Genomic DNA, 27,765 nt, shown 5'->3' with positions numbered 1-27,765 from the left:
TTACTTCCCTGATGCAATCTCCCACTCTGAAAAGTCTGTTCACAAGGAATGGACATAGTGGTTTGTGCTTAAAGAAAATTATCAGTGTCATTGATGGATGAAATGCAAGTAGGGCAGCCTCCGTGCACTGGCATGAGAAAACAGGAATCTCAGGATTATATTCTGTTAGAAGATTCCAAGTTCTCCCTGAGAATATACCATTCCATACCAGAATGGAACTGTACCTCAGATTTCTATTTCCCAGTGTTAACCATTTGTATGCACTCTCTCAATAATCTATAAATCTGTATACAATAATTTATTTGTAGGGATTTGTTTGAAAGTACATGCAGTGAATTGAAGAAAGAATATCCACTTGGGAAGGTTTGGAAAGGAATATAATTTCACCATTGTAAGTTACCTCAAAAAGAAAAGTCAGAAGACTGTACTTAAATCACTGCCTTGATGGAAAGGAAACAGCTGATGGAATTCAGACAAAATGAAAACTTTATAATAAAATTCATGACTAAGCAGTCACTGTAAACTGATGATATGGACAAGTTCATTGCATGATTTTCCTCAAAGCTTTCCCTTATATAATATTGATTACATTATTCCAATGAAATAACACCATTCTTTGGAATTTTCAGGTTTCCCTTTAACAGTAACTTCCCCAGACCAAAATCCACTGCTTGACATTCCATCCTCACAAGTGCAACTTCTCAACAACACAGCTACCTTGTAAGTCTGTGGAAGGCAATGTCTACATTACCCAAACATGAATTTCCCCCCTCATTTCCTTTTCAAGAATTTCTGAAACCAAATGAAGGGAAATGTAAATGAGGAGCTATTTATTTGTTCCTGAAATTGTAGTATTTTGGTTGAAAACTTACTGCAGCACTACAGCCTGGGAAGTTGAAAAAGGTATCAGGCCCATGTCTCTGTGGCATCTGATTAAGGACTGATAACAATTTAACTGCATGTCTTGGCTGTGAAAAAAAGAAAATTGCACAAAAGTCAATACAACCATTTTTGTAATCTTTAGGCTACAATGGAAAGTGGACAGTTTTCAAACAACAGAGCAAATTAACTCTAAAACAGTTAGCAAAAATACTTCTTAAACATATGTTCAGTCAACATGAGAAAACAAATTCAAGTTTATGTGTCTCAGGAGACAGCTTATGTTAACTTCAGGCTCTAATGGAATGACACTTAATGTTTTATCTGATCACAGCTTACCCAGATTCCATTTTCGCCTCGAAGCATGCTGAACAAAAGCTTCAACTCCTTGACAGTGATGCTGTAGCTGGCAAGAACCCCCAACATATCAACTAGGAGATCTTCAAAGGAAAATAAAGTTATTCTGAACTCTGAATTTCACTGCTTTGACACAAAATAAAAAAAAGCTGAAAAAATTAATACCTTTAAAAGTAAGGGTATTCACAAATTCTAAAAATCCAACTTACTTGTATTAAATATTTTACAAAGGATTTCATGTTCTCATTGTTTTATCTTTTTTAGAAAGCAAAAGTTAAATGTGCACTTTTAAATTTTGCATCACACTTTGAAAAAAGTATTACATTTATGGAGCATTAATTCTTCCCATTTCACAACATTCATCACACATTATAAACTTTGCCTTCCTGCTGTATATTTTTGGGATAAGAGTTCCTTCCTTCCTCTGAAGTTAGTATTTTTTAAAATATTTTGACCCAAAAGATGCTTCACATTAACCCAAACCCAGCATTTTATACTGCAATCTGTATAATTCCCACATTTTTGCCACAGAGGTAATGCTTCTGATCTTTGCTGTAATGAAAGGCCAGGAGAAAATAGAAGAAAAACAACACCTCCCTCTGGCCCCTGCCAAAAAGCTCAAACCAACAAAAACCCCACAAAACCAATCAAACAAAAACCCAGCAATCAAACCAAACAACAGCAAAACAACAAAAAAAAAAGTAAGGAAAATAAAAATCATAGTGAGAAAATAATTAAAGAGCACAATAAAAAGAAGCTTATGGAATACAGCTTTCATTACAATGTCTCAAAACCCATGAACTTATACAGTAAGAACATTAAACAGAGTCTTCTTTTCAGAGAGTATCAGGTTTAAATTACTGGTAGTGCTTGAATTTTTATTTAAAACCCCAGAATTTCATTTTAAGAATTTGTTAGCTTGTTGAATGCTGAACCTTTCCTTATACTCCACACTTCTTTCTGGAATAAAATGTACTTAGAAGAATTACTACTTCCTCTAGCAGGGAGAAAACCAATTTGCTCATCTTCACAGATGAGGCATAAGAATTTAATTCAAAGATCAAGCAGTGAAGTACAGAGTTTTCAAAACAAAAGAGCTATGACACAACAGAATCAGAATTAACACACCTTCCCCATCTGTTCAACAGTTACAGAATTCCCTGCCCCCCTCCTGCCTCCCTGCTAAAACTTGTAAAGACATATCTTTCTACATATAATCTTATATTTTATTTGTAGGACTGCATGTTATCTCTGTTCATTAGTGAAAGGATGATTCTTACAGGTGCTGACAAAGAGTAGCTTTCAGGAGAAACAATTCTTTCCAAAGACATTTCACATTCATATTTTGGTTTTAAACATTTTTTTCTTTTTGCAAATCCATATATAAGTGGTTTTGAGCAAAAGCATTAATATTTATTTAGCTTTTTCCACTATGAAACTAGCCTCTGATCCTTAGCAAGCAAAAGGCATGTGTGAAGAATGAAATATCATTTAATTTACAGAAGATATAGTAAACCGTTTGGTGAGTGAAACTGCATGTCAGGAAAGGCAAAAGAAAAGCACTGCAACTTTGTAGACATTTTCACCATAAATTCTGAATATAGTCCTAATCTTCAAGTATAGATTTTTTATCCCTTACTCATTTCTTTAATCTTCCCTTTAAAAATAGTGCCACATATATTTGTGACGGAATTAGGGAAAACAAAATACAGCTAAGAAAACCAAACACCTTGTATTTCATGGAGGTGAATTCTATGACTCAGCTCTCCTAGTACCTGCCCCCTTCACTGTAGTCTCCAGCCTGCAATGTGAAGCTGGCAGTGATTTGCACATCTTGCACATGACCAGAAACTAGGAACAGTCACAAACCGAACTCTTCTTTAGAAAAGGAAATAAGCACAAGTGAATACTAATCTTTGGCTGAGAATTTCCCAATTCTTATTTTGTTGTTTCAGCTTGCTTTTCAGATCAAGAGACTGCAAATTTTGCTTCCTTCACAGAGGAAAAAATGTTGTGTAGAAGCAAAGTTGTCTGGTGAAAATCAGAACACCATTAAAAAAAAATCTTGTAACATAGATGACAAAAGTGCAAATTAATACAGTCAAACACAGAAATGATTGGCAAGTATTAAAAATCACTGAACATGTACTGCTTTGTTTCATTGTTATAGCCCTGTACTACCTTATGGCACAGAAAAATTCTTATTTCTACTGAAGATGTGGATAACCTACAGGCATTAGTAATACATATTTATAAGTAATGAATTAAACATTGATGGAGAGAAACAAATGTAAGCTCTCTAATTATGTAACTCTGGGTAAAATAATGACCTGGAAGATTGAAGCCCAGTAGGTATCAAGGAAAGATAAAACAAACAGCATCTCTGGAAGTTGAAGCACTTAGGACTATTTAAAGGTATTGTTGAAAATTCCTCTAAAGAAGGTTTGTTTTTTGTTTCCATATAACAAGACTTAAAAGCAACTATTACATAACTTTATTCGTACTTATTAGAAATCTCATAAAAGAGTCAGTCCCATCTGGTTTATAAATCCTAATAATCCACTCATCTATAAATGGACAAAGGTCAGAAAGCATACTACAACTGGATTTTTTTAATGTCTGCATCTTTTGTTTTTTTAATATAAAGTAAGATTACGTATATAACTGGAGTCCATGATCTCATTTCAGAAACAAGATCATATAAAATAATATTAAGTCCAGAAGGAGAAAACAGGCAGTTTCTCATTTTTAATGCATTTCTAATTTCTATTAATGGCACCTTCGGAATACTTTCATACTAAGCAGTTTTCATATGATCTATAAATTAACCAGCAACCTTGAAGGAATGCTTAATTCAGTCAGTTAATATGAAAATACAATATAAAAATTGCCTGCCTGTCTTTCAAGTAACAATGCACATATATCAAAATGAGGGGTCTGGCATTAACTTTAGAGGACATATTAAATGGCTTTTGAAAGACAACTTCAGGAAACTACCCTCATGCCTCCTTAACCTCTTAATGTTACATGGCCATGAAACTGTGAATTTTAACCCTTGTTGGTGATGTAAATTAATTTCTACAGGTTGTAAATATAGAATGTAATAATTTTGCAGTTTTTCTTATGGAAGGAGTTGAAAGAGAAAAGCTTGTTAACAGCCCATTAATGACAGAGCAGTCAAAACCCAACATTGTTGATTGAAAACTAGGAACTGTTTCAGTGCTTAAGAATTCAGTCCCAGCAATTTTAGAACAATTACCTACAGCATCACAACAGAACTGTGGAGAAAAAATGGGACTTTGGTGAGACATATCTACTCTCTATGAGTTCAGACTACTTTCCCATCTGCAGTTCAGACTTCTCAGAAGGGACTACAGACACACTATCCCAAAGAGTCCTCAGAGCAGATGACCTGCTTCACTACTCATCACCTGGAAACAGAGAACTGTAAAAACTGAATCCCTCAAGGGAGATCCTGTGCAGCTGTTTAAAAAAAAAAAAAAAAGCACCAATCATCTATGAAAATGTTTTCTCTTTAACTATTGATAAAATGAGTGACCACTCCCTGTTAGTATAACAGATTATCACAGTACAAAGATTACTTTTGACAGGTGATGCTTCTGAAAGCAAATTGAACCCATTTGGATTGCCACTGAGACTTTCAAAGTGATTAAGCTTTTATTCTTCACCACAGAATCTGTAAAATCGCATAAAGTGAGATATTTAAAGTACTCAGAACCTCATGAATCTGACAGTCTTCATCTAAACAGACAGAAAAGTTCTTCTCATTGCAAAAGTTTGGGTATGTGTTTATTTGCTGCTGTCTTACTCCCATAAAATCAGAGAAGAGTGGCTTCAGACTTAGACTGGTCCTGAAAGTGTGCTGTCAGAACACAAAACAGACATTATGCCTGCCTTGTCTATTTAAATCCTATTTAGGTCTAATCAAAATGTTTCACAAAGGAACAAATGAGATGACCTAAAAACAAACAAGTCCCAGAGAAGCAAATTACAAAAAAAAAAAAAAAAAAAAACAGAAAACCTGTACCCTTTACAGATGATAAAAGTCAATTTCAAAACATTGGACTGACAGAATATTAGCAATTGTTTTGGGAAAAAAAGTAGTACTAACTTACTAGAAGTAAAAATTAACGCAGCTCTTGTTCAAAACATCCTCCCTTCAATGTTAAAAATCATTTTAGCACAAAATTTCTTACTTTATTTCCTGGCTTTGGGAAGTTCACAGAAATATTTGAGGCAAAACAGTTCCACAGTCATCTGCTGTCAATTATGACCTCAACAACTGCACAGCTTAGGGAATACAGATACTGCATTACTTGTCTCTGATATTGCCTAATATAAAAATAGTTATTACATGAGTAATAACTATAAGTTGTTACTTCTGACTTATTACCAACATTATTACCACTTATAAAAGGACACTAAGGTGCTTACAGAAATCAAGAGATAAAAGCAAAACGATCAATTTGTTTGCTTCCATGTCTTGTTCAGAAAAAAAAAAATCAAAAAAATCACCTATTTACAGTTATCAGAGAAAAACCCTAGGAAGCATGATTCTGTTATTTCCCTGCTCATGATTTATAGAAGAATATTCAAATAATTTGAAACACACTGCAGAGCTAAAATGTCATCAGAATTCCAATTTTCAGTTTTGATTTTAAATTAAATATGTGCTCCCTTCGTCCGTAAGTATACCAAAGAGCAAGCTTACTGAAGTATTTTCTGCAAAAGGTCTCTTTCTGAGGCACTATGTGACCACTCTGAGAGAAAAGATTAATGAAGTAGAGGATCCATTAGGGTTTTTTTTTAATTTACTACCCCTGGCTTATATTAATATCTGTAAATTCAGAGTGTTTTTTCAGTTCCCAAATACTCCTAAAAGCCAGATCCTATGCTCTTGATTTCCAACTTCTACAATTAGCTAGGCAGTTTAAAAAGAAAAAAAAAATCTCTCTAATGGTGACATCATTACAGTCTTGTATGCCACGTACAGAAGTACCACTTACAGGAACTTAAATTGGACAAATTTTGTTGGTGTGATTACCCATGTAAGAACATTATTTCCATGAGTAAAACCCTGAAAAACTTTAAGATAGAAATGTTTGTTCTCATCATATAATGTTATATTTAACATGGAATAAAAGAGTATATTCACCCTTACCCTATTCTGACATACTTACAAATACTGTAACACAAAACATATTTGGTGAAAACCATAATTTGTGAATCTATTGGTCTGTTATATTTCAGTCTGAATTTCACAGTACAGTATTTAGCACAACACTTATGATTTTAGCATTTACAGATACATTTCTAATCAACAAGGTGTTGACTATGATTTGCTTTGAAAAACAGTATACAGCTTTTCCAAATATTTAATATTGCAAACACATTTATACTAAAAAAAAAAGCCAAGGACAGAATCATTCCTGGTTGGGGTCCCTCCAGTAACCCCTTTTTCATCCTACTGTTATCATCTTGCTTCTCATCCTGCTAGTTTACTGTTCCACAAAACCTGTATATGTGTCAGGAATCAGATCATCAACTAAAATATTAGAATTATGGAAGGTAAACTACTGAAATCTTTCAAAAATGCCTCAAAATGTAAGTATCCTACCATCAGTTACAAACTACATAAAAATTAAGAACTACTTTCACACTGTGTTGAAAGAAACTGCTTTTTTTTCCCTCCACAAAAATAAATAGTAATCATATGTATATCTTCAGGTGCCATATTTAAATGTGATAAGCAAACCTGTTCTTTATCCAAGTAATCAGGATTATAATCTGTACCCTGTGGCTGAGAGGAGGTAGTGTGGAATATCACAAACTTCTTCAAACATACTATGACAACCATAACTCGGCAATAACTTCGTCACTTATTTTCAGTAAACAAAGCATGATATTTTTTAATGCTGCAAAAAGTTATAGGATGTTAAAAGACACAAGTATAAAAAATGAAGATATATTCTAGGGATCACAGGTATGCATTATGGAATGATTGTTTAACATAATCCATACATCCAGCATTCTAACCTATAAATAATATCTGTTATGCTGTCAGATGAGGTTATGTTTAAAATGGACCTAGCAATTCTGACATCATAATTAAAAATGACCAATGTATTTAAAACCTAAAATATTGCCTTGTAGTTAAAAAGTCTAACATAGTGTTTTTAATTATGTTAAAATTTTTTTTTATCACTGAGATAACAATATCTTCTCAGATGAATTAACAACCAGTTATTTTACACAATGTATCTACATAGATTTCAAACTAAGAACATATTTTTGTCATTTTCCTGAAATTAATAAAAAAGTACTTCTGACTCAATAGCAGTACTAATGAAAACATCACTAAGTAAAAATCAAAACATCCCACACCCTTCCATAATCATAAAACACTGACAGCTCAAGAATGCAATAATTATTTTATCAGTTGGCAATTTATACCTGCAATCATGTCGTCCACAGTACTCATCTTCAGCAGTACCTGTTCAATTAAGCCAACTTCCGTGCTAGTCTGCAAATTACGGACACTTTTACGTAGAATTGCAGTGAACATACTCCAGATTTCTGCTTGGCACGTAACATCACAGTGCTCCAAAAGCTCTGACATGCATGTAATGCTCTCTGCATCCTGGATTATAAAGTTCATCTCTAGATCAAATTCACCACCAACCAGCTAAAAAAGAAAACAAGAACAGCATTACAATGTGAAATCCATAGTTTAGTGTCTCTCATACCTTCATAGTGACCAATACAGAATATGTTTCATATGATTAGAGAAGTAATTTTGATAAGAGAAACTCACAGCTATGCTCTGTAAGAGCAAATTAACAATCATGCTATGCAAAAAAAAGCTTGTAAAAAATGTACACACTAGTATCATAAAATACTACCTTCAGTTTTGTCACAGTGCTGAATACAGCATCTCAATAAAATAAAATCAAAATATATTTGAAGTATTCCTTCCTATGAAGTAATTTAAATAGTAGCCTGGCCCAGACAGATGTAGTGCAGAACCTGAAGAACTCAAGAAGCAACTGAAGCTTTTCCAACAGTCTCTGAAATTTGCCTACTCAAAAATAAAAAGACACTAAAACTAACTTGGCTTTTTCTCCTGATATAAGCCAACATTTGCCCTTAGTTTTGTATTTGGAAGACCTTACTGCCTTTTCCATTGTCCCACCCAAACAGTCATGCAGTCATGCCCAGAAAAAGAATCAGTGTTCTGCTCTGGACCAACACAGACACAGAAAACTTACATTACTATACCACAGATCAGCTCATCGTGTGGTCAAGGAAACCTATTGCTGGTGCAAGGGACAGACTGCACCAGGAGAGGAACAAGCACTCAGATGAGAAGTGAGTTAACAGCAGGACTGATGAAATGACAGCCTGATACCCATCTATCCAGGTACTGGCAAAACTCTATCCAAAGTCCTGAGCTCCAATTAAATAGCACAACTACCAGGCATGAAATCAGAGGGAGGGAAAAGCAAACCAGCAAAAGAAGGTACAGTCAAGATCAAATATATCTTCAGAAATAGAATTCAACAATTTCGATCACTTGTGCAACTTAAAAAAGCTGAATTCAAGACAACCTACTGAACGGAATATAAAATTTAGCTTAAACAATCCCCTTTCAATGGTGTAAACATCCTTCAATTATGAAGGAAACACAGCATGCATCCTACTTTATCCTAATAGCTTTAAAGAATTTTGAAAGCACCAATGTGAAATTTCATAGAGTCATGGAATCACAGAACGCCTTGGGTTGGAAGGCACCTTAAAGATCATCTTGTTCCAACCCCACTGCCAGAGACAGGAACCTTCACTTGACCAGGTTACTCAGAGTCCCATCCAGCCTTGGTCAATATCTCTGGGCAACCTGTTCCAGTGCTTCATCACTCCCACAGTAAAAAATTTGTTGATAATATCTAACCTAAACCTTCCCTCCTTCAGTTTAAGGCCGTCTCCCTCTCAACCTATCAGTACATGCTCTGGTAAAAACTCCCTGTCCAGTTCTCTTTTAGGCCCTCTTTAGGTACTGGAAGGTGCTATAAGGTCTGCCTGGAGTCTTCTGTTCTGCAGGCTGAACAAATTCAACTCTCTCAGCCTGTCAGTAACACTAATTACAGAAACTGTAAATATATTACACAAAATAATGGAATAAATTATATTAAAATAATTCTAAGACGTTCTGTTCTATTTTTTTTCATGGAGTTATATAATTAAAATTTCAATAACATGTTTTAAAGATATTCAAAGAATTATCTCTTACAAGTGCATAATTTCAACAGTCATTTTTTATAGAAGGCAACTCTGTGGCCTATTTAAAAGTAGTAGGTATTGCCTTCAAATTAAACTCTAAAAAATAAGAAAGTTGAAATACTATGCAAACTTTTTTTGATGGCTAAACCTATCCAAAGCTTCAAAGACTTCTTTCATACCCAATCTTCAGACAATTAATACAAGTAAGAAAGGACAATCTTTGGCTTCCACCCTAATTCATACTTTTCATTCACTTTCAATTACTTCTTCCTCTATCAATTAACTGCTAATAAACAATTTATAATTTTGTAACATAAAAGCTTCTAATATGCTAAATATATAAACTGACTACCTCCTTAGCTCTCCTGAGACATTTAATTACATTCAAATAAAACTATTATCCTAATTATAATTAGTACTTTAATTTAAACCTTGTGACTGCATATCATATATTTGCATATTTGGTAAACACATAATGTGTGGCAAAGGAAGGCAAAAAAATTTCAAGATTAGAAGCACAGTATTTCTATGGTCATTCTTTAGAATAATGAAATAGGTTTATAGAGTTTTTACTCTCTTTTCAAGAAACCCAGGTGGAGTTTCTATGCAACATGTGCATACTTCATCAGCAATCTGGGTTGTTGTGTTCTCAGATCTCTCTTCACCAGGATGAGCCTCTCTGAGATTGTGTTAAAAACACGCAGAAGTAAAACAGCCATATGTAGAAGACATTCAATTGAAGTTTCTTAGATGCTTATCCCAAGATGAAATTAAACGCCTCCTGGAAGTATCTACCTCCTTCCATTTCCTTCAACAGAGGATGTCTAGGATGAAAAATTGTATCTGTGGAATCTTCACCACTGGATACATTCAAAAGCCACATGGTCACAGATCTCAACAACCAGCCTCAGTTGGCCTGGCTTTCACAGAGGGGTTGGATCAGAGAACTTCCAGACTTCTGTTTCAACTCCAAAAATTCTGTGATAATATTTAGATACACTACCTTCAGACTAGATATACTACCAAATTTAGGTGAGACGAATCCCACCATTTGGTTTTGATAAGATGGACTTAAAACCAAGGAAAAATCCAGTAATGCCTCAGTTGGAATGAAGAGGTGCAATACAGACTGATCCCCTTTCCTCAAACACTATTCATTGTCAAATTCTAGTTAATTTAAATTAATAAACTAATATAGAATGAGTAAAACAGATGGAAATAATTAACTAAAGACTAAAATAAGTCAAACTGTATTTGCTTTCTAACATAAATCAATATACTAACATGTAACATTTAAGAGACTGAAATGAAGCTCCCGTGTCAGTCTGAAGTAACAGGATATTTCAGTACCATTAAAACCAAGACGTCTCATTCTACAAAACATCTCAGAAAATCTGCATCAAAAAATACACTGAGGGCTAATAAAATTGGTTTCATGGAGAATCTTCTACTGGGCTACAGACTATCCAGGAGGTGCTACAAGTACTTTACTTGTACAACTGGCAACAAGAAATGTATAGCCCATCAGGGCGACTGCTTATTTCACCAAAGAAAACATTAAAATTTTCCTATTTGCCCTTAACTTCAGTTTAAGTATATTTCAGACAGTAAAAATTATCATAATTATCATTAAAAATCAACTTCCTTAATAAAGGAAACAAATTAATGAACTAATTGACAATAATAGCAAAAATTTAGGAAAGCAGGGGGAGGTGACTTCTTTAAAATAGTCATCCTAAATTCATCATGAATTAAAAATATTAATAGTCTTGATAAAAAGAAGTCTAAGATGACAAGGAAAAGCTAAACAAAAGTGAAGTGAGTATACAGAAATAAATGAACATGGTTAATTTTTGTTCAAGAAATAAAGCAGGTATCTCTGTTCTACAATGTGCATGATCAAATGGAATTCAGCCAATAAAAGAAGTCAATTATTCACTACAAAAAAAAAAAAAATCCTCAAACAACATTTCTGCACCTGCACTTCCCAAGGAAGACAGCAAGTAAAGAGGAATAACCAGTCTCCACAACAGGGGGAGGTAACCGGCAGAGAACCACAGTGACAATGAGCTGATAATGTGCTGACACTAATGAAAGGACAAACTTTGCTGAAGAGCCAGAAATCATTAAATGCAGTTACAAAACACCAGCTACTGAGAACTGCAAAGATTTTTCTGATATCAACTGTCCAGGCAACAATGCTTAAAAATTCAAAATTAGTAAATGCAAAGTAATACTACATTATTATAGTTTTCCTCATGTGTACAGGACAACAGGCTCCAAAGCTTGATATTATCATCCAGAAAAGAGGTCTTGGAGACCCTGAGGACGCTGCTACAAAGAACTATTAAAAACTGCCAACAAGGAACTAAATATTCATAATGAATTTGCAACTTTCTAAGTTGGGTAGAACTGTGGATGCAAACCACATACCAAAAAGTTAAATCATACTTCTATAAAGTAACTTATTTTTAATATAGCGTGTGGAAGATTTCTGTAATAAGACAAATTTTAGCTGGAGTACAACATGAACACTTTGATAGAAATCCTTACAGAAGCCAGTATACCATACCATAAATAAGTGCTCTTATATCATACATCTCAAATACACTCTTTTTTTATGTCAAACACCAAGACTTTGCACTCTTCAAGGGAATATTTAATATTCAGTGAAGACTATGCTTTCACTGTGATTAAGTATCTTGAAGTATTGCTTTTACTTTGTCGTATTCTGCACCTTTCGCAGCACAGCTGTAAGAAATGAAGCGCCAACCCAATGTTCAGATCACGGTTCCAGGTTTGTTGATTGTGGTGAACAAATAATTCCTCCCAAAGTGCTTCTGAACTGCCAGTAATAAGCAAGCTAGACTATATTCCCCATGCTGAGACTGTTTATAACAACAGGTTGGCACTCCTTGCACACTGCTCCAAGAACCTCCCTTAACTTACACCACCATTCTCAAATGCAGCTGCTTTACTTGGAATCTCCATTGTCTCAATATTGTGACCATTCCTCAGTAAGTTTCTACCATTCATCATGCTATGCAATACAAGTATTTCTTCCTAAGTTGCCACATCTCTGCAGAACTTAGGTAGGTCTTTTATGCCCTTTTGATCCTGAACAGAGAAGAAATACTGCCCCAAACACGAGAAGTTGCCTACATATCTCAGATAGTATATTCATACCAGTCCTTGAAATGCAATAAAATACATGCTGCAGAACATCTAGAATTAAATTGTTGACTTTTGAAAACTGGAATTTTTTAGTACCAGATTCCTCAGATCAAGTTTGGAAGAATGGATTGAAATTAACAGAGAATAGAGTATTTCAGTTGGAAGGGACCTAGAAGAATCACCTGGTCCAAGTGCCTGACCACTCTGGGACTGTCTGAAAGCATGAGGAAAGCATGTTGATAACAGCATTATCCAAATGCCTCTTAAAACACTGACAGGCTTAGAGCATCAAACACCTTTTCAGAAAGGCTGTTCCAGTGTCTGACCACCTTCTTCACAAAGAAATGCTTCCTAACACCCAATTTAAATTTCCCCTGATGCAGCTTTGAACAATTCCCATGCATCCGGGCCCTGGATACCAGGGAGAAGAGCTCAAAACTTCCCTATCCACTTCCTTTCCTCAGGAAGCCATAGACAGCAACGATTAAAGAAAGTATGTTAGAACTATATAAACCAAAGTCTTCAAGCATTTAAATCTCTAAATTTGCAGAGAGATTAATTGCTGTCAAAGAAGCATTTTCTAGCTTCCTTCAAGTTTGAGTCCTATTTGCATTTATTTAAACAAAAATCAACAATATTCATTCCAATACTAGACAGACAGTGCCACTGAAAAATTCAAGTATCACAATAGTATAATTACTACAACCCTAACCAAATCCAGGCCCAATTTGCACCAAGTCACTCCTACATTCTCCTTTCTAATTAACTACTATCAAATTTGCTCTGCTTTTTCTAAAGGCAAAAATAAATGAGGGCATATCACAGTCAACATGACAACAATCATCATCTGTTTTGGACTGAAGCATTTTAGGTTCAAATACATACACATACAACCAGATTAAAAAAGCCTTTCCTTGCAGCTATATAGGAGGTAAACAGTTTGGAAACAAAGTTATTATTTCTCTTCCTCTCCCCCATGCTCCTCTATCTTTTTAGGCATTGCAAAACAGCTGACTTGGCATTTGACACGCGTTTCCACGGGAAAGGAGATGAGAATAGGATTGAAAATCTCTTAAAATCCCAAATCAATTAGTTGTTTTGAAGAGAAAATTAGTAAACATTTAACTCTTGATCACTAAAGCCATCATATAACATTGAAGAATAATTCTTGTCAAAACTGGAACATCTTTTCTACAAAACAACACTGAACTGATTTCATAATCACCAGTGAGAATTCAAAATATGAGAAATCAGGCTGCTACTGTTTCTTTTATAAAGACAGAGCAACAGTATAAGATTAAAACACAGTTGTCAAGAGAAAAGCAGTAGAGGACCCAGGCAGGAAAAAAACAAGTTACTGTTTTCTGGTCATTAATTAAACCATTAAATTTCAAAACAATTAATTCAGATTTTTAGGAAGATTCTTCTTCAACTGCATGAAAGATTTCTTTAGGCAAAAGCATTTAGAATGCTAAATGGAATAAATTAAACTCTTTAGTGACAGAAACGTGTGCTGATCATATGCACTTGTTAACCTAAATATATCAATAGAACTACAGAGAAAATCACAGCTAAAAAACACTTAAGAAGGTATGTTTCATAACTGGTATACATTCTTTATTTTTAAATGGTAAATTTAAATTGGTGAATGGTAGTCCTTAGAGATTTGAATTACAGTTATGTGTATCTGGGCTAATTTTCACAATTCTCTTTACCATCATTGGAAAGTAAAAGATGCTTCAGGGAAGTGATTCATCTCAGTGGTTTTAGATGCAACATCAGAATGAAATAAATCTTTTTCAGGGAATGTAGTACTTTTTACTGACTATAAAAGGACAACGAGTTCAGACAGGCACATCTAAAGTAATGTCAGATAAATCTTAAACAATGTGCTCACAATATGGTTTAGAACCAAATGACAGCGCTAAAAAGACTGATTCTCTTGTGAATCATTACAACAGGATGTAATTCTGCACATTAACAGATCCCTTTTAAACAAGCCTTCCTTCATTTTAACTTCAAAAACATTTTTACTCTGAATAATATATCGCACATACTCAGCAGTTTGTCACTAAGGGAATGTTACCTAGTAAGTCTATTGACAAATTTAAAGTAATGTGACAAATGAATTCAAATGGTTTTTTTCACTTGCTGAAACAATACAAATGAAGTAACATGGTCAGCATGTAGTACTTTCTATAACGAGCTTGTTATTATACAAGCTTAAAAATATCTCAGTGATTTACCTTTATTTTCTTATATTTTCCTTTGAGGGAGGAGGATACTCCTGCAGGCAGATAACTCCAGTGGCAGATCAACTGCATATAAGTATGATTTACTGAGACAAGGATCAATTACACTTGGACAGACCACAAGGCTGTATAACCCAGAGTTAATAGTTTAACTTAATAGTTTGCCAGGAGAAAATTACAACTCCTTCTCTCCCCTGCTCTCTTAACCACATACTTGATAATGTTAGACCTTTTCTAAGTATTGTGGATGCTTAAAGAGAAAAAAGAAAAAAAAACACCCCAAACCAAACAAAAAAAACCCCACCAAAATGGGCTATTTGGCACAAATTTCTCAAGCTGTTCTCTACCTAACTGTAAAAAACAATGTTTTGGGGTAGGAGAGGAATTAGTCTGGTAAAGTTCAAATACCTGCCTTCATAAAAGCTTCTTTAGCACAAGACTCAGATTCTTTGAAACAAAAAGTCCTACCTTAAAGGGATGCAAAAAAGAGATTTTTAAATTGTGACACATAACAAATATTACCCACTTAGAAGAATTTGCAAAGTAATCCAATCACTTCTGACAGAAATGAAGACTGGTAAAAGAATTTTACATAAAAGTACCTAATCCAAAACACAAACCCAGAAGTCCTCCTCCTGGTCTATTGTTCCTATGTCACTAGAAGGAGACATTCTTCCTATTTATTATCTCCATCTCCCCAAAATCACTTTTGGCCAAAGCAGAACATGAGCTTTTAGTTCAAGACGTTAAACCCGAATAATTAAAGACTAAGAAACAAAATTTGCAGGTTTATTTTCAGTGAAGTAAAATTAAAATCATTCTCAAACTTGGAACTAATTTGTTTTCAGTTTATCTAGTTCAGTTTCTCCTATAAATTACTTCTGATCTTGACTTAATCACAAAAGAGATCAGCCAGTTAGATAAGGGACTTTCTTACCTCCGAAAAGGGAACAGTTACTGACAATTTATTTTAATAAATAAAACCAAGCAGTTTAGGTTTGCCACATGTCTGAAAGCAAAAATTCAAAATTGATTTTTATGGACTATAAAGAAGTTGATAAGTGAGCACAGCTGAAAGAGCATGAAAAATACTATTACTAAACAGATATTACTGGTTAATTTTGCTTTTAATACTTCATAGCCAATTCTTCCCTGTCTTCTCTCACTTTCAAAAATAACTTTAAGATCAAGGTACAGATGCAAGTACAGTATAAGCTCTAATATACAGGCTTCTGATTTCCTAGTTTCAATAACCAGGTATATTTTAAAACAAGTAGCTACTTGGTGGTGTTTTGGAATTGTGCTGTTGTTGTTGTTGTTTTTGCTTTAAAGAATCTTCTTTGTTTCCAAGCCAGAAAAGAAGCAGAAGAAATTGAAACAACTGAGAGTTATGAAAGTCACAAATGAAACACACTCTGAAAAAATAAGTGGTTTTTGTAGCTACTTGTGTAGCCTCTTCTACTAATAAGACTACACATTTGCACTGCTGAAACTTGCACAGCCAAATCTAATAGGTCAGCAGCATCCCTTAGTTATTTTTCAAGAGTCAAAAACTATATGGAGCTTTTTGGGTTTTTTCTTTTTTAGGTAATTTGAATGATATTTTATCTCTGTAAAGCAAACCTTGCAGAGGTTTAACAGTTATCAGAGAGCATCACCAAAAAATTGAAACTCTAAGAAACTTTAAATTTTCAACAATTACACATTGATTTAAATCTGATTTGTATAGCACAGCAAACAATATCACACAACATGTTTGTGCAAACAGCAATGTCTGTTTTTAAAAGAAAACAACTGAAAAATCCCTCAATGCACATACATGCCGTTTTCCAAACTTCACATACAGGAGCAAACAGAATGTATTTGCAATGAATATTAATAGACAACTTTAGTCAACAGAAGTTGCCAGTAACTCAGAACAATTGGGTTTTTTTAAATTTTTTGTCTGTTTGTTTACTTTACTCATTTGTTATTATTCAAACATACTTGTCAAAACAATTTTTATTTTGTATGTTAACTCACAGATGCATTCTGTGACTAGAATAAATTGCAACAATACAGATAATGGAATTTTAGTCTTGGAAAATTATGGGGTTTATTTCAAAGTAGTCTGTGGGATTGTTCCCAGGTACATCAAAGACACATAACAATTCAAGAAGAAAAATATGACAAAGGATGTTGATCGTGAATATTATGGGGGGGGGGGGGGGGGGGGGGTGTGAGTGTGGTACCTACACACTTTGGCTAAGATCACAAAAATAGTGACATACCATCAGGACAAAGGCCACTAGCCCCATGTACTTGCCCACTATCTTCTTCATCATATACAGACCCTTAGTCTGTACACCCAAAATCTGTAGTCTGCAGGCTCTTTTATTGTCCCCTTCTTTCCCATGAGGTACAAACAGGAAGACAAAGTGGTTGCTCTCTGAGGGCATTACCCGTTTTTCCTCACTATTCAGGAGCTCTCTTATGTGCCACTTGCCTTGCTGAATACCACTTGCCATAAACCCAGCTTGGTTTTTTTATACCACTGCACTGTTGTTTGATAAGAAAAGGAATTACTTATATTTCTCTATTAAGATTAAGCTAGCTATTACCTAATTTAATTTCTAAAATTAAATAATTCATTTTTAAAATATCACCTTCTGTTCTCCATCTCTCTCTTAAGTTTTGGTTTTCTTTAGGGTCTTTCACGGCTTTCATTTTGAAATGTTTCATTTCCCGCTTGTCACAAAAGACTGTACAACTCCTAAAAGCCCAGAAACTATAAATCATGGCTATGCAATATTTAAAACCAAAACAGTTCTAATGAACTTAGTTTGACAGTGCCATTTTCCAGCTGATACCTATAGGTGTACATTAATGATTAATGGCAGAGTGATAGCCCAAGTAAACCACAATGCCAGGTAAAAATGATCTCAAACACTGAAGAGAGATGTGCACAGCACTGGTCTTCCCCTCAGCTTCATTTTGCTGAAAAGCAGGAGCTTAAAAGGGAAGAACAGTGTCCTTAATTCTCAACATCCTGCTCTTGCTTACATCAATAATTTTGAGATATGTAGTAACACTTTTGTTTGGTATCAACATTTTGAGACTTTCCAGTGGCAATGTTCATCACCAACTAGAGAAGCTCTACATTCAATTCCAACACGATCATTTTCATCAATCTTTCATTTCTAATTAACTACTTACCATGCAGTCCTCTTCCCCAAAAAGTTAACATGGGAGAAAACAACCCAGTGTTTGGCACAGTGAAAAGCCCTCTCTCATTTCTGAACAGTGACTCTTTAGTGACTCTTTAGTGACTATAGAACTAATATTGGACATGTGATATAGTTCCCTTTAATTCTCTGTGTGTAACATAACTAGGTAAAAGCCAACAGTAAACAGAGGAAGTGCCAAGCAGAATTTTCCCTATTAAAAAGATATATAGATTGCAGGAAATAATAACAAAACAGCATCTATGATAGAGTTAAAGCTTATCAATGGAGCACAAGCGAAGACGTCCTGTAGAACCTACCTAATTGTTATTAAGACTGAAATGCCCATTGACTCTATTTTATAAATAAGCACAATAAAAAGTATAAACCAGCATGGTTTTACCTCAAAACTTTTGTTCCCTTGATAAGTGCATGTTCCCATGTAAATTTTAATTTATAGCTAGCAAAACCCTTCTAAACCTAATTAGTTGTTACCAAACCCAATAATTTCTCAGGAAATACCATAATTTGCGAAAGTGCTATGGTGCCTAGTAGGAGAAAAAATGCAGAATACATATACATGAATTTAAGGTGTCATGGCTGAAAAAACCAATAGTCAGACTCCTTAACAATGGCTATATAACTCCTGTTGCTTTTCAGTTTTGGTAGCTTGTTAAATTTTCAAGCAAAGATAGTCCATAAATTCTTTAAGGTTCTGTGTTTCTTAAGAAAATCAAGACAAGTTATACTATTTGTTACATTTTTCTTGTCCTCAGAAGCGCACAAGATAAAGGACAGGACTTGTGCTTTAAAATCTCTTAAAACTTTTCTAAACCAATTTATTCTTTTCAAGTCCTCAAAAGAAGAAGCACCCCTTGGTAATAAGGGCAATTTCTGATACCATGTTTTGTAAGGCTAGGATTTTTTAACCAGATTTGTCAATATTTGTCTGCTTTGCTTCTCTAAATAACTCTCAAATAATGTAAGAAAATTGTTCTAGTTGTGACTGGACTCCCACAGGGTTTTAGCTGTCATTAATGATTTAAGATCTTTTTTGTGCCATGATAAAATCCAAAACCTCAATTGCTAAAGGAGGCAGCACACAGACCATAATGAATTGTTTTACAAACCTTTAAGTGCATCCTAATTGCCTTCCCCCAAGCTTCTTCTTAATTTATTATGCAGTTCTTCATCCAGTAAAATATTTTCTTTAACTTATAAATGATAACACAGCTGAGAACAAAGGCCAGAATTATACAGTAATACAGGAGATGCAACTCTAATCACAAAGGATTATTTTAGAGGAGGAAACTGAAAGGCAGATAAATAAGTGTAAGAAACAATTTATTAGTGGTCAGTTTCCCTTATGTAAGAAGCTTATTGGATCTTCATTACATGAAGTATCTCAGCATTTGAAACTCAGTGACAAGAGGCCAAGTATCTACAAAAAGTGTAACAGTATAGGCTGGGCATATACTGCATTTTCTCCATTATAGCATCCCAACCTCCCATTACTTGTGACACAGGAATCTCTTGTTCCAGAAATAGAATCTTTGTTTCAATAAGCCAATAGATTTTTTTCAATAATTTCTCTGATTAGTTTCTGAACTCTCAACTTTTTGGAGCCTTCACACCTTATAGTAAGGAGTCCCACATTTTCCCATGATTTGTGTAAAAATATCTTGCTATACACCTGTCACGGGATTATTAAATTTCAGCCCTCTGCTACTTGCATTTTAAAAAGCAGAAATCAGGTTCTATCACATTATTCCATTTATTCTCTTATATTTCAAATAAACTTGGTCATCTCTTTTCCAAGCTGAGCAATCCTACTTTGTTAAGTCACTTCTCATCTTAAATCTACATTTAATCACACTTCTTACCCTTCATATTCTTTGCTACTCCTAATATTTTCTTTTGAGACTGGAAATCACCAGGACTTCATACAACATTCAAAATACAGACATATTATTAATTTATAGAGTTTCATAAAAATTACTCTTGTATTGCTCATTTTTCCTTTTTAATGCTTCCTTATATTTAATTTGCTTTTATGACTGCTACTAAGAACCAAAACATTTTCCACAAAGCTAACATCACTGCGAGGCCATTTATAATAATGTTTGTGAGAGTGCACAGTTAATACAGTGTAGCAGATATGAAATGAAGTTAGAACTTCTATTACTCCCTATGAGATAAGGAGAAAACAGACTTCTGAAAAACCTTCTTATAGTTTACACAACATAAACGTAGTAACATAAGCACTATACTTCCCTGTAAACAACACCAAACCCTTCCCATTCATGATTCTCATCATAAGCTACATTTATACATAATTGCTAAACCAAATTTCAAATGAAAGGATAGTTCTAATAAAGAATTAGGATAATGAACTCTCTCCTCCCTCTCATCAGCACATTATCTCTTAGCTGGTTCACTAAAAAAAAAAAAAAAAACCAAACAAGAGAAGTGCTTACAAAAAATATGGTGAAGAGGCAACAATATTTTTTCAGTAAAATACTCCATCACTCCTTAACATTTCTTCCATGTTTTGTTACTATTCCTATTCATCATTCACTTAGCTAATGAAGCTTGGAGGGAACACTTAAGGATGCACTTTTATCTTCTCTCTAAGACTCAGTGTCAGATTTTGAAAACAATATTACTGTGGTCTGAGTTTCAAACACTCCATCTGCAAATCTAATTACAGAGCTCCATCTGTACTGAGCATTCTTCTCAAGGCATCATGTAACTGAGTAAAAGCAAAATCACATATCATTCGATTTGATTACAAGACAACTACAGATGAAGTGTCAATAATTACAGGGATAGATCTTACATAGTGGAGGAAATCCAAGTGTTCTTAATTGCATTAAAGGAGAAATTCCTACTTTGCTTAGTTAAAAATCCTTAAAAATTGACAAAGTACAAAAAATTTTATGATGATTTTTTTCTCAGCACATAAGTAAGATTTTCCTCTAATCATCAGAAGCAAATTATCAACTTATTAGTAAGAAGAATTAAAAAAAAAAATAGGAGGGGTCCGTAAGGAAAGAGGGTTTTAATCACATTAGAAAATATTTTCAACCACAGTCCTTCTATGTAGCCATGTTTTATTAATGAAGACTTTAGCTCTAAAATAATCAGTTGTCATTTGAAGTAATTATGTTTGGTGATGCCTAACATATTCTTCAATCATATTTTGGAAAAGAAATTAGAACACAAAGGACTTAATACACCTAACTTATTAAAAAATTAAAAAAAAAAAAAAATCCCCAGCATTCTAGTCACACTTAAATGAGAAAGTAAGGGGAAAAAAAAATCAAATCAAATTAGAAGTCATTCACATGAAACACCAGTTCAACTTGATATTTGACTGGTTTTGCATCATCTCAAAAGAACTTAAACATGTTTTTGTTTGGGGGAAAAGTATAAAACACTAAGCAGTAAATAAAAGAACTTCAAGATCTTCTCAAATGGCTGGCTTTAGTTACTTTCAACTTCTTACACAATTTAGAAAGGGGAAAACAAGATAAAAAGGAACTATAGTTACAGTTCAGCCTTTAAAAATATCTAATGCCATAAATCCAGCAGAATCCATCAAAAGGACTTTTCAGATCTCATTTTAAACACTCCAAATTGAAATATGCATATGTGAATGTTAAAGAGCAACAGACACTTTGAGAAAGGCAATATGAAAGTATTATTTTGCTATTCTGTATTTTTACCTTACAAAATACATTATTTTATTTTGAATATTTAACATTAATTTATATTATTTATAACTAATTAATAAAGTATATAAATTCTAATTTTCATTAAAATGTCTACAATCATATCCACAGGCCTATGTCTTACTTTATTATGATTAACATGGAGAATGTGGTTTTCCCCTTTTGTCTGCTGTGAAACAGAATCAATGCTTAATTTAAGTGAAAATGTTACTTCAGAGGAAATGAAACAGTTATATAAATGGGAAAAGCATAGTTATTTAAATAATAATAATCCATAAAAGCTCTTTCATAAGTGAGGTCTTCAGAAACAATTATCGACTGGCAAAATAGAAAATTTATTCCGGTGCTCTTTAATCAAATAGATTATAATCAGAAGCAGTATGCCAATTCATCCTATGTGTAAACAGATGAGAACAACTTTGCAAGAACATAGTCAGTAAAATGACTGTAAAATCTTGATCAAAGGTTCAAGCATCTCTCCTTCCAGTATTGCTCCCAACTTTTATTACGTGGCAAATCTAATGATATTTTTAACTTACTGAATACAGGCAATAACCATAATTGTATTCTCCAAATAAACTACTTCCCTTTCAGTTGCTTCAGTTAACAAAACAATTAATTATTCCATTCATTCTTCTTGGGACACTTCCATTTAAGATATAGTTGGGGTTTACCTCCTCAAAAAATGTCACATTTAAACCTTCTTCATAACAGAAGTTACAGAAGTTACAGAAATACACGAGGGAGGAAAAAATCCACCTTTTTCCAACCATAGCACTACCAGGACTTTGAACACCAGTAGCCAGACTAAGTTCTACTTTTTGTATCTTTTAAACAAAAGATGGCTTTGTTCTGATTCTGAAGGTCTAAGTAATTTACCAATTACTCTTTATTTCCGTATTTGCTTTACATTTCTCATTTGTCTAGGCAGCAAGAAAATCCACAAAAATATGTATCTAGTCATAACTACCTAAACACAATTAAAGCACATGAAAAGTTGCAAAACCAAACTGTGACTGCTCTTAACAACCAGAAGAAAATTAATAGCTCAATAATAAAGTGGGCATCACTCCCAAAGAAAAACAGGGCATGCTCTAACTTTCATGTAACAAGGTTATTATACCTACTCAGAACCACAATGTTTGCAAATGAAGTATGGCAGTACCAAAAACATTTATCACTTAAAACCACCTGAATCTGTAACAGTTTGTCCTCCAAGAAGTGCCAGTGAAACTTCTGGTGTAAGATTTAACTTAGCATATGTCACTCCCTCCTCAGTCCCACAGAGTTGAGGGTTCACTTCTGAATGCTTCTCCTATGGAGTTCTGTGTGGAAAGAATCATCCATTGAGGTACTGTCACACAACTTCCAAATGCCTCTTCTGTGTTGAAAAGTAATCTCTAGTACTGTAAATAATACTATTTTCAATACCAGTGACAATACTGATGCAAATTTGATCTAGCCTAGACACTTCCCCCTCCCTTTGCTGATGACTCAGATCCACATTTTGCTAACATACTGCAGGTTTGATTGACACTGAGAAATTTAAATTTGATTTTTCCCTCATTAATAAAGATGCTTTTTTACCAGCCTCCCTCCTAACCTGACAGTCGATCCAAGCTAAGCAGTTACTGCAATGCAACGCAAGAGCATCTTGATGCATGCACAAATTCTCCCCCAAGGTTTTGGTAGCAGTGGCCATGCTGAAGGAGGCTGTGCCAGCCCTCAGTCCAACCACAGACACTCATGTGCAATATGGGAAGAACTCGTGAGGTGAGAGAGAGGGATAAATACTTCCTTGCCCATTTTCACTCTAGTTTAAGGGCCATGTCAGCCACTCTATACTGGCACTACAGGAGGTTGTTTACTTAATTTAAAGTCAATAAATATTATAAAGAATTCAAAGGTTAATTTAAGATTGAATTGGCTTGGGTGGAGTTTTTTTTTTTTTGGAGAGGGGGTGATTTTCTTGCCTATTTTGTTTTGGAACAGGTTAAAGATCTGAGACTGCAGTATCATGGATTGAACACTATTAGATCCCATCTTGCTCACTTCATACAACAGAGGAGCAGATAGAGTCACGGCTTCCCTACTTTTTAGGCTTGTACCAGAACAAATGGACACACAGTGGGCACAGGATACACTTAAGTAAAATTATTCACTTAGGGCACGAGTTCATTTGAAGGAGACTTCATATTGACAAGCACTCAAGTACATTTACTATGTGAAACACTTTTGTTAATAACATCTGCTCTGATTTTAGTTAGAATTTTAACAAACTTACTGTGCTGTTAATCAACAAAAGTCACACTAATTGCATTTCTAATAAGTGATTTCAGAGTTACACCAATTAAAATAAAAATGTAAAAATCGTAATAGACAAGGTACATAAAAAAGGCTAAGTTTACATATAAAAATACCACACAGTCTGAGGAACATAATAAAAGAAAGACAGCATGCCCTTCCATTAATGGTCACAGGTAAAAAAAAAAATGAAACAGTTATCCAAACTATCTTTAACAATACATGACAACACAGAAAGTATGCAAAAGCAAACCAAGTTGGTGTAAAGTACCTTATTATCAAAATTCCCATAACCCTTGCTCTCTCAGCTCAAGACATTTAAATATCTTAGAAGACTAAACAGTAATTTCCACAAAGCTCTCTCATCTGATTAATTTCTTGATATGCCAGATTCCTGACCAAATCACATATACAATTGTGTTAATATTTATGAGACACTACAGTTGCCTATAAGCATATATATTTAATGACCTGTCTTTTAAAATTAATAACTATTTATTAAAGCCACTAATAAAGTTATTTAATCAATGACATAAAACCTATTTTTCCTGCAATAAATAACTGGAATTTTATCTCAAAACATAAAATCTAGGAACATAGACACATGAAGACTGTTAGTGTGAATTAGTTGAATAAGTATTTTCTATTTCAAATGGTGTGCCATCAGCTGCAGTACAGATGTTTCAGGCTTAGTACATTTTCTAATACTTCATTACATGGCAGTTCATTATTATGTGTTTCTGTTTTACAAAATAATTTCCTTATATGACAAGGTCACCCAACTAGTTGACCAAGGGAAGTCAGTAGATGTGGCTGTTTTTATTTCAGCAAAGCTTTTGATACCATCTCTTATAGTGCCCTTCTGGACTAAATGTCCAGGGCACGGCTAAACAAGTCCATAATAGGCTGGATGAACAACTGGCTGACAGGTTGGGCTCAAAGGTTTGTAGTAAATCAGGTAACATCAGGCTAGTGGCCAGCCACTAGTGGGGTTCTCTGAAGCTCAGTATTAGGGCCAGTGTTCTGCAAGGTTTTTATAAATGATCTTCATGCAGGAATTGAATGTACATTAAGTAACTTTGCTGATAATATATAATTAGGAGGTGTTATAGACTCCCTTGAGGGTAGAGAGGCCTTACAGAGAGATATGGATAGACTAGAGAGCTGGGCAATGAACAACTGCATGAAATTTTTCAAGGCAAGTACTGGATTCTCCACCTGAGATGGGTGTAATCCTGGTTATATGTACAAATTGGGGGACAAGAGGCTGGAGAACAGCCCTGCAGAAAGGAATTTGGGGGTCCTGGTCGATGGCAAGTTGAAGTCAGCAGTGTGCCCTGGCAGTCAAAAGGCCAGCTACATCCCCAGGTGAATCACCAGTTGGTCAGGGGAGGGAATTGTGCCACTCTGCTCTGCACTGGGGCGGCTTCACCTTGAGAATGCAGCTTTGGGCACCACAATGAAAGGACGCCAAACTATTAGTGTGTCCGGAGGAGAGCAACCAAGACAGTGAAATGTCTTGAGGGTAAAGACTTATGAGAAGTGGCTGAGGTCACTTGGTTTGTTCAGCTTGGAGGACAGAAGGCTGAGGGGTGACCTCATTGTCAAGAGGCGACCTCATTGCATTATACACCTTCCTGAAGGTGGGCAGCAGAGTGGGAAGTGCTGAAATTTCTCTGCGGTGACAAGCCATAGGACATGAGGAAATAGAATGAAGCAGCATCAGAGGAAGCTCAGACTGGACATTAGGAAAAGCTGTTTAAGTCTTCTCACAGACTGAGCAGTTGAACATATTCCATATTTTAAATGCTATGCATTCTTTCATGCATTTACTGTCACATCATTAGCTGTTGCTGCCTGTTCCGAGCTTCCCTTCCCCCTCCCCAAGACACTTACCTCTGCCATGAGCTAGGAACTCCTTTGTTCCAAGCACGGGCAAAACCAAATGTAACTCAAACTCTTCAGCAGTGTCTCATTGGCCGGTCACCCCGGGTCCGCCCCAGTCCTCCCCTTTCCCCGTCTCCAAATAAAAGGAGGACCCGAGAGGGGGCCCGCCCTCTTTGGCTTTGCAATCCTTCTGCGAACATCTATATGTCTCTGTCTCTGTTTGAAAGCTTCTAATTGCAGGAATTAGGCAAACTGAAGGATATATGTCTCCCTCTTTGCTTCTGCTGGTGGTATCAGCTTTGCAGCTACCATTTGCCGCTTTCAGAGCTACTGAAATGCTGGATTGCCCGTGCTACCTCTCTAGGCTGCCCGAGGCTTTCTAAGGCATTGAACTACGAGCCTAGCCGGTAAAAAGCTGTGAGTATCTCCACAAATAGCAACCAGAATCACAAGACAATAAACATCAATTTGTAATCATGTTTAATAAGATAAATATGAAAATGTCCCAAGTTAAAAGCTGCATGCTGTGAAAATAATTAAATATTACAGTCTTTAGAAAAGGCATTTTAAGATGTATGTGGTCACAACCAAACTAGACTTAGTACTCACAATATGTGAAAACATGAAGAAATCATGAGACAAAAGACATGAATGAGCAAATGCCTTATCTATCACATTATATCAAAATATAACAAAAGTCATTATGGTCAGATGCTTAGAGTTTCACACACAAGCTTTAGGCCACTAGAGCATCACAGGGTATTTTTCCTTCCTTTTAATCTGAAATTGTCAAATCTGGAAAAAAACTAAAAAGTAAAGTAAGTTCCATCTTTTCAAAGGCCAAAAATCAACAACAACAACTCAGGAAGCTTCAAATTACAGAAAGCAGAATATTCCACATAGTTACTAAGTAAATCTATTAAGATGTCTTTACAAAAGCACTGTCTAGATACTAGCAGTCTTCCAAATGGTTGTGAAACACAAGAGCCAATCTGAGAAAATTCTGAAAGTACATGTTCAAAGTTGAACATACTGAAAAATTTTTGTAATGTTTTACGAGCAGTATAAGCTACATGAACCTCTCGGCTCTTCAATAAATAGTCATTTATAACATGCAGAAATGATCTTAACTTCAGATACTAAGCATGCTTCTCAATTTCTTTCTACAAATATTTATTTTCTTTCCAAAAATATTTATTTCCTGAAGATGTCCAGAATTCATCACACTGAAAATAGGAATATAGTCAACACTTGGTAACTGAAGATGGTATACATAAGGGATGTATATTGCCAAGTTCAGGTACAGGAAAGATGCTAGGAAAGCTATGGAAGTACACACAGGCTCCTCAAGATGTTTAATGGGCAGGTAAAATTGTTTGACTCATACAGGCTTACCTATCTGATTCTTAAAGATTTTGACTACTGGTATAAATAAATATTTGACAAATACATGACAGTTGCAACTATCATCTTCTCACTATTTTCTAACAAAGTTTCTTCAGCTACAAACGTTTAATGTAACACAGTCCAAATGAACAGTTAAAGACACTAGCCACTAGTTGGATGAACCTAACTCAAAGAGAAAGGTAGGCACACAGCCAAGGTTTGAGCCAAAATTTGGGTAGTGAGAAAAGTCAAGGGATGCACCAAACAAGTGGGGAAAAAAAAAAAAAAAAA

At 34.8% G+C, this 27,765-nt stretch overlaps 1 protein-coding gene across 4 annotated transcripts in view; it reads right to left on the bottom strand.

Moving 5' to 3' along the window:
• The window catches only part of NBEA (neurobeachin), a gene marked incomplete at its 5' end in the record, with an annotated part of 466,147 nt that overhangs the window by 379,502 nt on the left and 58,880 nt on the right, over window positions 1–27,765 (bottom strand). For all 4 annotated transcript variants that reach the window (XM_082279412.1, XM_082279411.1, XM_082279414.1 and 1 more), the window contains 3 exons: window positions 873–968; window positions 1,219–1,319; window positions 7,711–7,942. In XM_082279412.1, coding sequence (XP_082135538.1) covers window positions 873–968; window positions 1,219–1,319; window positions 7,711–7,942 — 429 coding nt within the window. The remainder of the gene's footprint in view (window positions 1–872; window positions 969–1,218; window positions 1,320–7,710; window positions 7,943–27,765) is intronic.

This window comes from Coloeus monedula, assembly GCF_965178545.1.
Source record: "Coloeus monedula genome assembly, chromosome: 3".
NCBI lineage: Eukaryota > Metazoa > Chordata > Aves > Passeriformes > Corvidae > Coloeus > Coloeus monedula.
Note: the sequence above shows the minus strand (reverse complement) of the source record. Positions and strands in the feature narration are given on the sequence as shown.